General features: G+C 37.6%; 1 protein-coding gene across 4 annotated transcripts in view; it reads left to right on the top strand.

Moving 5' to 3' along the window:
* The first annotated feature begins 12,174 nt into the window (after positions 1 to 12,174).
* Positions 12,175 to 12,671, top strand: part of LOC131689591 (dnaJ homolog subfamily C member 5 homolog) — a 54,778-nt gene continuing 54,281 nt past the window's right edge. The window contains exon 1 of one of the 4 annotated variants that reach the window (XM_058974788.1): positions 12,175 to 12,572. In XM_058974788.1, the coding sequence (XP_058830771.1) occupies positions 12,553 to 12,572 (20 nt within the window). In that variant the 5' untranslated portion in view covers positions 12,175 to 12,552. The remainder of the gene's footprint in view (positions 12,573 to 12,671) is intronic. The other 3 variants (XM_058974789.1, XM_058974790.1, XM_058974791.1) reach the window with 3 other exon arrangements.

Here is a 12,671-nt window from a genome sequence, read left to right as displayed (position 1 = left end):
GAATCGTTGCACTATATGGGTTAATGTTCGTGTATAATTTTTTATTAAGCGGACCCTACACGAGCAGAAATATTGACAATAAATCATTTATTGATCAATATATTGATGGTGTAAGGTCATCTTAAAAATATTGATCCTGTAGAATTTAAATGGAATTGATGGATTGAAGCAGTCACCTTTAAGAGTTACTTTTTTGTGTTACCCGAGAGGAACGACACTTCGTTATTTTATTATTATGAAATGAACTTATAATTTATAACTCGGTTTGATAAAGATTGGCATTTGTTAGCTCCGAATGGATTCACATTTTTAACATTGGTGGAGAATGGTTTTTAGAATGGCGAGGATGTTTTGAAATGCGCCATGAAAAAAATTGAATAATCCATATTAACCTTTGAAAAGGGTTAATAAGATTTGCAAAAAAACCTCTGTTTTGCTGATTTCTCGCAATTCACTATAACTTCAATGAAGAAAACATTCCGAATAGCTTCTTCAAAGGGTAAAAATGTGGATTAATGAGTATTTTTCTTGAAATTCCACTCTGCAACGAAATAAGGAGTGAAACGAGTTTTTTACAAAAATCTCTTTAGCCATTTTGAAGAATTAATATTGTATTGCTCGAAATTCACGATTTGACAGTTTCAGTGCTCGATGAAATCACAACGAAACATTACCAGCAGCACAAATGCACACACAGAAGAATCAGGCCTTTTTGAAAAAACAAAACGTTTAGTTGAATTTCAAACTTGACGAATTACTGTTTCGAACTCTCTCTCGAAGGCACGTATTTGGTTTAGTTCAACAAACACTTCTGTTTGCATTTTAAATAGAAACATTGTTGAAACAAAATAAAATTTGTTAGATCTAACTGTTCCCTTTATTAAAAATCAAGAGAATCTTTGATTGGTGTCAACTAAATTTAAGTCGTGACTCGCTGGTTGGGCCTTGTCCAACTAACGAATTTGATTCGCTAGTTGGACTGACTGACAAATGTCAAAAACTCTCCAAAGAAGATGTTGGCAGTGTAAATGCATCTGTTCGCATCTCTAAATATTGTCAGATTGATTGTCAAAGTAAATTTGACATGAAATTTTGGCATTCAGATGCTTTTTAGTTGGACAATGGTTCAACCAGCGCAGGTCCAACTAAAAAGCGGTCCAGTTAAAAAGGGTCCAACCAGCGAATCACGACTGTAACTAGTTTATAAATTTCCCAGTCGACCGACGAAATCGGGTGCTTCGATGTCGACAGATTAATTAACCGACTATGTTGGGTTTCGTCGCCCGCATAAATGTGTACCATATGCCAACCATTGCATCAAACGTCTCAAAACTGTTTTCAATATGGTTCGTTCAACAATAGATTAACTATTTCCTGGTACACTATCGAACATAACCAGTGTCGTTTTTCCATACTCGACCATACAAACAACGAGTTGTTAAGAACAGTCACCATAACAAAATGTGCTGTTTTCCACATACATTTTGACAACACACCATTCATGAACCATACAGATTATGATGACATGCATATTTTAGATCTAGCGATGCATAAAACATTTGGTAAAAAAAGAACTCTAACCCCTTCACATTACAATTCTATCGATTGATGAAGTTTTATTTTGTTACACGTCATCTTCTGAAGAAAGCTTCGTTGGCGCTAAGTGGACTGACACTTTATCCAATTGAGCTATCGCCGTATCAGAGACTAATAGAGACTACCAACTGACGAAGAAAATTCCGTGGTACACTGTGTACTAGATCTTCAGAAGCAGTAGAAGTATCACGGTCCCTTCAGTTCTGCCAACATTGACAAACCAATCAAGTGATCCCCTTTGCATCGGGTTTGTAAAGTTGGTAGCAGGTAATATTTGTTGACCGTTGCTAGGATCGTCGCTGCATGCATCTGTTGTTTACATGCAAAAATGTCTCAATTTTTCATCTCCGCAGCGCCATAGAGAGCGGAGGAAACCGACCATTAAATTAGGCGGAACATGTCTGAAGCGGAATTGATGATATGGTAATTTTGAAAGGAGAAATATCATTGATAACGTAAAATGCGAGCTGACACCCCAAGTAACCATAAGTATTAAGCTATTGCACTATATTGGCTATACATTTGCACTAATATTGCATTGAAACTCCATTACAGCATTAACAACGCAATAAAGCTCTATATTAGCATCAATAATGCATAACTGCACAGCCGACATATAGCATTATAGCTTGCTCTATATGCGTATATAAAGCTGATATAACGCGTACATGATTCAAGGATCTTTAAAGCATGTAAGCAAATACAAATATATTATACATATTTGTATTTGATGTAAGCTTTACAAGTGCATTTAATGCGCGCATATATAAAAAGCTGATATAATGCTATTGTAATGCTGTGGGTTTATTTGTTATGCAACTCTTCTTGAAGATTATTTTCGGCATATTTCATTTCAATCGAACATATGCAATACAGTCCAGGAAGCAAACGCAGCGCACTTACCGTGAAGGACGAGGCAAGGTACCTCAGTTCGAGACTTACTAAATGTAATTTTCGTAAACATTCATATCATGTGAGAACGAAAGCTTATTAAGGATATTCATTACAATGCATTAGAACAGAGTCAATTACGGTTTTAAACAGAATAATTTATTTTAAAAATTATCCTTTTTACTCATCATACCGAAAGGCAACATAAGAAATGGTTTTAAAACCATGGCGGACACTGACAACCAACTGAAGCTTTTTAATAGCATTAGTAGTGCCAATATAAGGCTTTCAAATTTGACATTTGTACGCTTTTGCTATATAATAGCATTAGTACTGCAGAAACGAGCTGTCAATCTCTGCACAGTAATAGCACTATATTTCGCCTTTTCTGGCATTATATAAGTATTTAGGGCTTAACGGCTTTTTTGGATAGCTTTATATGTGGATCTAAAGCAGATATTGGGCTACGTTATAATGCTTATTGGTTACTTGGGACCTTTTAGCTTTTCAACCACAGGTGAAGCAACACGTAATCTGGCAAGTTTTACACCATTCGGGGATTTCATTTCAAACGCAGTTCGTGTGCATTTAAATTGCTGAAACTATTAACACAAACTTACAGACATAACACTCGAAAACAATTCTTCGTCCGTTTCAACGGTCATTTTAAATATATTTTTAGTTGAGACTGTGGCCGCATTTGAGATTAATGCGCTGCTGACATATGCGCAAGTGTAAGGGGATAGACCACTAGTGAAAAATTGTTCGCGAGCCTGGGGGATAACCCTTTTGCAAATGAGTGGTTGGAACCGTGTATAAAAGGTGGAGCTAATGTTTTTAAGGAATTTCCTCATAGTGTTATGTCTGTTAGTCTGTGCTATTAATGAGGTTGTAGCCAAGAAGCTTTTAACATCATAAGGATGGCGTCTGAGACATTTCGGTGCACGAAAGATGCACCATGAAACGAGGGGCAAGCGCTAAATCTTCAATACGACGCAGTGCCAAAAGTAGTACTTAATTAGTTACTTTAAGTACCATGAAGTACATTGAATACCGCAAATATTTAAAAAGTACGTGTAAAATTCATTGTACTTTAATTTAATTAAAAAGAATTTAAGTACAGCAGCTTCGTACTTTAAATACGCAAAATATTTTAATTACCGTCAATATGTACTTCAAATACTTTAAGTACTCACACATTAATCACATTACATGAAGTACCTTTTTAAGTATAACAGAAGTATTTTTAAATACTTTCATTATTTATTTTAATTATATTCAAAATATGTTTGGTTTTTTCAATACGACGCACTCAAATCTGCTAGTGCTTGCTCGAGTAGAGTTTTACAATAGCATTTACCCTACAAATAACCATAAAACAATAAATATTATAGTTCTTACTGTTTCAATATTGTTCGAAGCAGAGTTCTCACAATAGATTAACAATAAAATTTCATGTAACAATCAATTTTACTGTTCAGCAAAAAACTGATACAGTAAATTAACATTGAACTTTACTGTTTTCGAGAAAAAATGCATAGGAAAAAAGATGGGTGGGTAATGTCTGCGACATAACCGGAGAGATGTAGAATACATAAGGAACACGTTCTTCAAATATGTTGATACTCATTGGAATTTTCGGACAAAAGGTGATTTGGGCGAGGAATATTTCAAATTATTCTTTACAAAAATGATGGTGGTCCTGAAAAGGACCGGTTTTGTTGGCGTTGTTGGCCTTGGTGAGGGAGATGGCTAACGATGAAATTAATTGTTAGCATGAGGAAGTCGCGTAGTACTGGCCAATGGAAGAACAGATAATAATTGATTCCTGAAAATCAATTTTTCTTTATTCATGTAAATTATACATACTTACAAATCTAACAGAAGATTCCTGATCATATTTCTGAATCATTAGTGCGAACATTGTGTAATTTGGTTAAGTACAATGAAAGTTACAAACTTTCCAAACTCGGCCTTCTGTTCATTCAGAAATATTGAAATGGGGTGTCGTGGTCACAATAAAAAAAGATGGGTGGGTAATGTCTGTCACATAACCGGAGCGTCGTGATTTCAATTCGAGACGTTAATTTAAATCTAATAATATTCAACAGAATCACGTTTGAATGGGAAATTTTCAAATAATTCTCTATGGTAATAATGGTGGTTCTGAAAAGAACCTTTGGTATCGGCGTTGGTGTTGATGGTGATGCGCTGGATCGTTGGATATTTTTGGCATGATAGTTACGTGCCTGGCGAACTGTTTTGTAGCCTCGAACAAAACGACAAGACTGGCTTCTTCGGGTACCATTACGGCTGAACTTTATAAGCTTAGCTCGACTTTGAAATCCTGCACAATCTCACGAATCAGACACTGGTAGGGCCATTTTGTTTGCTACTAGCACGGAGCTGCACAAAAAATCATTTAAGGTTCAAGTTACCTTTTTTAAGCATGTGTTAGAATTGAACGCTTGGTAGTGTGCGTAGGAAAATTTGTGTTCAGCTTTGCCACCGGATTATCCATTTAAACCTTTTTAAAACTCTAAAAGAAGAATATCAGTCGATTTTTTAGATCACCATGATTCAAATCATGCAAAATACCTGCTGGAAAAACCATTGGCTTAACTGGATGGTGCTTTTGAAAAAGTGGCTGTGGTTTTTTCATTGCGCAGTTGTGCTGCGTACCCAAGCTCGGTGTGGTAGTGTGACAAAAAATCACAGCCACTTTTTCAAAAGCACCATCCAGCTAAGCGAATGGTTTTTCCAGCAGGTATTTTACATGATTTGAATCGTGATGATCTAATAAATCGACTGATATTCTTCTTTTAGAGTTTTGAAAAGGTTTAAATGGATAATCTGGTGGCAAAGCTGAACACATTTTTTTCTTACGCATACTACCAAGCCTTGAGGTAACTTGAGCCTTAATGCAGTTAGTTCACGGGGGCTGCCAAAAAGCTTGAAAAGAAGCATGCGACTTCAACGTTTCTCTTAAACACATGCAACAACACATTCGTTTTGGTAATACTGATAATAACAGTAGAAAGGAATGGAAAAGCAGTGCACGAAACGAGCGAGAGGATAATTTAAATTTTTGTTCCGTGTGCAAGCTACTTCTTTCCACCCAACGTATTATGTTGCTTGTTGAAAATTTGCTACACACCTTAAAATAAAAGTTTCAGTTTAACTCTCACTAGAACACAATTGATTGGTCCTGAAAAGAACCGTTGCTTTTATTGTAATTTACGCCCACTCCCACAAACCGACCAAGTAGGCATCAGTGGCTTCATTACGGCTGAGTTTTGTAAGCGTAGCTCGACTTTGAAGTAATACACAACCTTACGAACCAGACGCTGGAATGTTAGCCAGCGGATTAGTTGCTCCGTTGCCCTTTAGTTGGGGCGAAATACTAGCATGGCGACAGTTCCTGATCGGTAGTTGGTTGCGATGGGCCACCAGTAGCTGGGGCACTTTTGCGGACCGTCATCATCGCCAACTGCTTTCCTCCGGTGGACTGGCTGCTTGCTAGTGCTTGAACGAATACGAATGATGAGAAAAACCGACCGACCAATATTCATATATGAAAACACGAGAAAGCACTACTATCGCTCTCCCGCTCGTTTTTGTGCCATTCCTGTGCCTTTCCTTTCCGTTCGGCTACCAATACTAGCATAACCAAAACGAATATTCTGTCTTTTCATCGCCTTCAATCTAGTGGCCAGTGCTAGCAAACTTGCATGTTCAGTTTTTCAATAACAACATTCCAACAATATTTTCAAAGAATGTTGCAGATTTGAAAAGAAGGAAGGAGAAGATTTTCACAAATTTAAATTCTTTTGTTTTATTTGTTAGCGCTGATAAAGGCTATTTAGTTTGCTACTAGCAAGGAGCTGCACAAACAAATCGATTTATGCAGTTAATCAACGGAGGCTGCCAAAAAGTTCGAATAAAAGCATGCGACTAGTGTACTTTGCATGTTCTATATTTTATCAATACTAGAGAGGATCAATAAAATAATTCAAATTGTTATAGCGACATGCAATTGTGGCAACACTGGCCATGAGATGGTGGGGGAACACGCACATTCGTTTTAGTTATGATGGTAGTAGCAGCAGAAAGGAATGGAAAAGCAGTGCACGAAAACGAGCGAGAGAAGATAATTTAAATTCTCTTTCTTTCTTTCCACACATCGTATCTCTTATATTGCTTTCTGAAAATTATTTGTTATACACCATAAAATGTAAATTTCAGTTTAACTCTTATTAGAACACAATTAATTGGTCCTGTAAAGAACCGTTTATTGTTTTATTGCGGGAGCATAATTCAGACGCACTCCCCGCGGACACGGTGAGCTAGAAAGCACTATTTTGCATTCTCGAACAAACCGACCAAGTAGGCATCGTTGGCTTCTCGGGGCATCATTACGACTGAGCTTTGTAAGCGTAGCTCGACTTTGCAGTCCTGCACAATCTCACGACCCAGACGCTGGAACGATAGCCTACTCTGTTGCCCTTTAGTTGGGGCGAAATTCTTGCAGGGCGACAGTTCCTGATCGGGTTGCGATGAGTCACCAGTAGCTGGGGCACTTTTTCCGCCGTCGTCATCGCCGACTGCTTTTCTTCGGTGGACTGGCTGCTTGCTAGTGCTTGAACGAATACGAATGATGAGAAAAACCGACCGACAGATATTTATATAATCGCGCTAATATGCACTACTATCGCTTTCTCGCTCGTTCTCGTGCCGTGCATGAGCCTTTCCTTTCCGTCCGGCTTCTAATGGCCTAACCAAAGGAATATGCCGTCTTTCCCCCACCAAGTGCTCTCGTCAAGCAACCCAATGCGAATAACCATACGAACAAACATGTAATGGACCTATATATAAACTTTTCATTATTTTATTGTTCGGTTGGTCTACCATAACGACGGCTCTGTGCGGGATGGGCTGAAAATTTTCACTTTTCCGAGTCGTTTTCGAAAGATTTTTCAAAACACATTTTTTTTGTTATTAGTACATGTTATACATACTTCAAATTTTAATACAGCATAGAGGAACATATTTGCAACAAATTGGTCTAAAAATCAAATAATTCTGTTAAGTATGATAAAAGTTATTAACGTTCAAAATCTGACGCGGCGCCGCAGCCGATATTTTGAAACGGGACCCCTATATTGAAACCTTAAATGTATTCTACATTAAAATCGATTTTTTTAATATTAAGATACATAACCACCCCTCTTTTTTACTGTAAAAGTCAATTTTACATTGAAATTTACTGTCGATACGTTAGAGTTTATTGTTTTTGTATTGTAGCATAACACTAGAATTAACTGTAAATTATTGTAAAATTACTGTACTGTCACTGTGAGAATTATGGTTTTGTTACTGTACATTTCTATTCGGTTGCCCCTCGCCATGAAATACCCAGTCAGATTAGCGTCGTGAGATTTTGCACAACTTCGTTTTTGGGTCTTTTGTCTATTAATGTCTCGGCCACTATATATTTTTTCCTCTCCCTGGTATAATGTTTCACTGTTGTCTGAAAACTATGGAACCTTTGCATATTGTTTCAAAATATTTTGAAAAACAAAAATTGTTCAGAATTCATCAACCTTTACTGAGGGATGGTTCTGGGAAAGTTGACTGACAATCGTCTGTGGAGCGGGCGACTGGCAATTGGAAACCGTTAGTTTCATAAAAAGCATTGTTAGTTCCATAAAAAGCAGTTTTACAATTAACTTCTTTACGCTCCGTAAACAACAAGCAGGAAAAACTAAAACACGTAGCAAAGAAAAGCAAAGCATCCTCGATGATCAACGCGTTTTCTGTTTGACACTTCGAGGGACCGTCTAGTACTACCTGAGTTAGTACCTCTTCAGCCAAGGGAAACTCGTGAGTCCGCCGTCTAAATTAGTCTCCGGCCGTATTATTGGAAGACGAGGATTTTTGACCATGTTAAACTACAGATTTTTGGAGTAGCGTAAACAGATATACGAATAACAAAGACCACCCAGAGAAATATTAACCTCTAGCACAAAAGTACAATGTAGTACAGCGCAAATTCGTTAGTTGGGTCACGACTGCGCCCCAACTAGCGAATCGTATCCGTTAATTGGGGAAACTGACAGCTGACAAAAAAATACCCAAGGGAAACGCTGATTTTTTGTTTTCTTTCATAAATAATAAACAGAAATATTTTACAATTCACAAAAGTTGGCTTTTTCCTTCCAGTTTAAAGTTGTTTTTTTTGTGACAAAGTATGTCATTAGTATTCTTTTTGCCATCAATTATTTTTTGATAAATTCAGGAAATGGATACACCGTCGGGAAAAAGCCGATAAAGCACAAACATACTACGTTGTTACTAGCTAAAAAAGATTGGATAATGTGATTGAATACATCAGAGATGACCTTCAAACTAATTGATGTTGAATGGAAGAAGTGAAATATTTAACACATTTATTTCACTAAAATCATTCCGAAATATGAATTCAAAAAATAAAATTCCATTGAATTTCAAAGTATGATTTTTTCTGGATCGCCACAGAAATCATCCAATGAACCCCTTGAAATCAATGACATTCAAACGTCAATCAGTTTTTGACTTTCAGTTTTGACATAAGAGTGTCTTTTAGTTGGGGCATGCTCCAACTAGCGAACACCCAACTAACGAACAGCCCAACTAGCGAACACCCAACTAACGAATTTGCCCTGTATACAAAATTTAATCTCCAATAATCTCCAATATAGTATACATGGAAAGTATTGGAAACGAGTGTCTGCCCTAGGGGCAGATCACTCTAGAAATGTATAACAAATTTGCATCAAATTAAAAAAAAATGCATTTAATTTCTATTTTTGCATCAACTTTGCACTCCCTCGCAGAAAAGTTTGTTCAACAAACTAGAGATGGGCCATTCGTTCGCGAACGGTTCAAGTGAACTGGTTCTTCGAAGAGAATGAGCGAACGGAAGTTCTTTTTAAAAGAACGGTAGTTCACAATTCTCTTCAAAGCGAATGAACTGAACCTGACCCAAAGCCGTTTGGCGAATTTCTCGGACCGATTTTTAGGTGAACGAATGAAAATGAACCGACTTGCCGTCCCACAAACCGCTCTCTGTGCTCTCCGAGAATGGAACCGGCGAAGAACGACTCATCACATTCTCTATTTCTCTAGTTATACATCATGAAGAAATCGCTACCCTTGATGAACTTGTTAAGCATACAGGGGTATAATAGTTTGGGCACCATCTGTTTGGTTCCTCTCCAAGAATCGAATGTTTTGAGAGACATTCGCTAGATACAAGTAAAATATCAGCTGAACGGAAGAACGGTTCATCTGAACTAGTTCTTTTTACAGAACTGTTCAGTCGGGAATGGTTCTTCGAAGTGAACTGTTTCGCCCATCTCTACAACAAACGTCCTACGCTGATTCATTTTGTTCCACGTTTTGTTGAATGTAGGGCTAATTTTTTGTAGGGTTTTGACGTCTTACACGCAACGCAAAATACATTGCACGCAACGCAAAATACATTACGAATTTCTATTTTGATGGAAATAAATGCATTTAATTTAGCTGATTTTTAAAAAATGCATCACAAGTGATCTGCCCCTAGGGCCTGCCCCAAAGGGAAGAAGAGTGTGTCCGGATAAGAATAAGAAGAGTGGCAGATATGACAAGCGCAAAACAGATTCAAGATAATCTGCATGCATGTGTGTACAATAATATTATTGGTGGCAAACGCCTTGAGAACCTCAAAAAGGCTGAAAGCACTAGTTTCTATATTCAAAACATTGTTTTAATTAATTTCGATTTTAACGATTTAATTTTGTGAATCTGGTTCCAGTTTTAAACTAGCAACTAATCGATCGATTTAATTGGTTGAAATAGACCGATTTGAACAGATTTCTTCGGTCATATTGAATCGGTTGTCGCGTCGGCAGACGCCCATGTTAAACCCCCATAAGAGTCGGTGCATCAATCGACCGATTAATTGGTGGCATCGACCGATTAATTGGTGGCACATACAACCTGGCCGACAGGAACGCTCCGCTAGTTTCATTGTCCCCAACCATACACTGAAAAAAATCCAAACGTTAATTCTATTTGCTTCAAACCGCTTAAAATTCATATGAAGAAGAAATGCTACTGTTATCACGCGCACACATACCTTCTATGTGTCAACTGTATAAACTATGTATGCATACACATAAGTTATATGTGCATATTGTTATAGAATGGGGTCTTATGTGCCTAATAGTTATGAAATGTGAATGTAAGATTAATATTTCTTGTAAATACACACATTAGGTTTATGTGCCAGCAAATAGTGTCTATATGCCTCCGTTAATTGCAAAAATCTATGTGTAAAATCAATAGGCATAACCTTTACTTTGAGTGTACGACATCCCATGGCAAAAGTGTGCTAGTGCACGGGGTATCAAGCTGGAATGCACTTCCATTAGCCATCAAACAAGAGCATCGACAGGGCGCGTTTAAACATGCTATAATTAGGCTAAACTAAGCTTATTCTACATTGTAACTCAAATTTTATCTGCTCTAATCAAGTAACTTGTATCCAAAGCATTTTTCCTTGTCCTGATACTAGGTGTAAACCAACAGAATACCGTATGCAATAAAATTACAATTACAATTACAATAGTCTGCCGATTGTTCCGAAGCAAGCCGATTTAGTCGGTGGAAAAATCGCGAGAATTTTCTATGGGGATATTTTCGTGTGACAAAATTATTTTGGGGCCGTGCATAAATGACGTAGCATTTTGGGGGGTAGGGAGGGTATACCAAATTTGTGACGAAGTGTGACGAGGGGGAGGGTAGGGTCTGAAGTTGTGCGACGTAGCATTAAGTTTAAAACCCATTGTTTAGAGAAAACAATTTAATGATCCTCCATTCCCAAGAGAAATAAATTTAAATTCAAACATACTTTTGATGCGGTTTTTCATGTTGTAAATTTTACGTTTCGCGGAATTACAAGTTCGTAAAAATAAGAAAATATTTTGTATGCGGATTTAACTTGCTACATTAGTTAGCTAATGTTGCTAACTAGTAGACTTAGTTTGGAAGCTGAATTAAATTTTCGCTTCGGATTCAGCCAAACAAAATTTAGTAATTTAGATGAACGTATGCTTCTTAGAATCATTGGCAGCTGTAGGATTGTGATCTGAGAGAACTTCCCTTCATGCTCCCCTTGACATATAAAATTCAAAACAAAACTATCAACACTATATTTGTCATGAAATGGGCTTATTTTGCACGCAATTTTCTGGTATAATGAAAATGTTGATAAAAGTCGTCAAACATTTCGAAAGGATACAGGATACAAAATAATTGAAAAACATATGTATTTTTTTCATCGCCCGGCCGCTTTGCATGGTACGAGGGGGGTGGGGGGTAGGTAAATGCTACGTTATTTTCGAAGGGGAGGTTAGAATTTTGTGACCAAATGCTACGAGGGGGGAGGGAGGGGTCAAAAATCGCCGAAAAAAAGCTACGTCATTTGTGTACTGCCCCTTTGCTGTGAGTCTATCTAGGGGTAAAATTTGCAACACATACCGTGAAAATTTTATCTCCCCTCAAGTTAATTCACTATACGAGAAGCCCTTTTTGAAAACAGTTTCTTTAATCCATCTGGCAACTCTGCATGGTTTTCAGCCGTGACGTTGACAGCTGCTGCCGTAAAACAGGAGGAGAAAATTTGCTTCGCCCTCTTCTTAGCACCAGACCAGTAGCCCAGTACAGTTGCAGATTAGTGTAAGCGTGTAGCAGATGTGAAAACGCGAAAATCGCAGTAAATTGAGGAAAATTTGCCAGCATCTTGCTGAAAAGCCCCGTCTGGAAGCGTCGAACAGTCTACAAGTGAAAAGGTGAACTGAATATCCGTACGGGGTAAGAAAGTTCTTCCCTGTGAACCCCCGGCTGGATTTTCAAACTTTTCTACGAAGAAGCAGCCAAAAGGACAACGAAGACGGATATTTTCTGCTTCACACACACCCGAACCGTTTCTCATATCGTAGCAATAAGAAATTTATACCTGGCCGCAACTAACAAACCATCATGGATAAAAGGAAATTGTCGTAAGTATTCGAAATGGGCTCTGAAGAGGTGGATTGAGCGGAAGAAAAGCTCAAGCTGAAGTTTTGATAGCTGTTCTAATGAATTTGTTCAATGAGCTG

This window comes from Topomyia yanbarensis, chromosome 3 (genome assembly GCF_030247195.1).
Source record: "Topomyia yanbarensis strain Yona2022 chromosome 3, ASM3024719v1, whole genome shotgun sequence".
Lineage (NCBI taxonomy): Eukaryota > Metazoa > Arthropoda > Insecta > Diptera > Culicidae > Topomyia > Topomyia yanbarensis.
The sequence above is the reverse complement of the archived record's forward strand: the minus strand, read 5'-3'. Positions and strand labels throughout refer to the sequence as shown.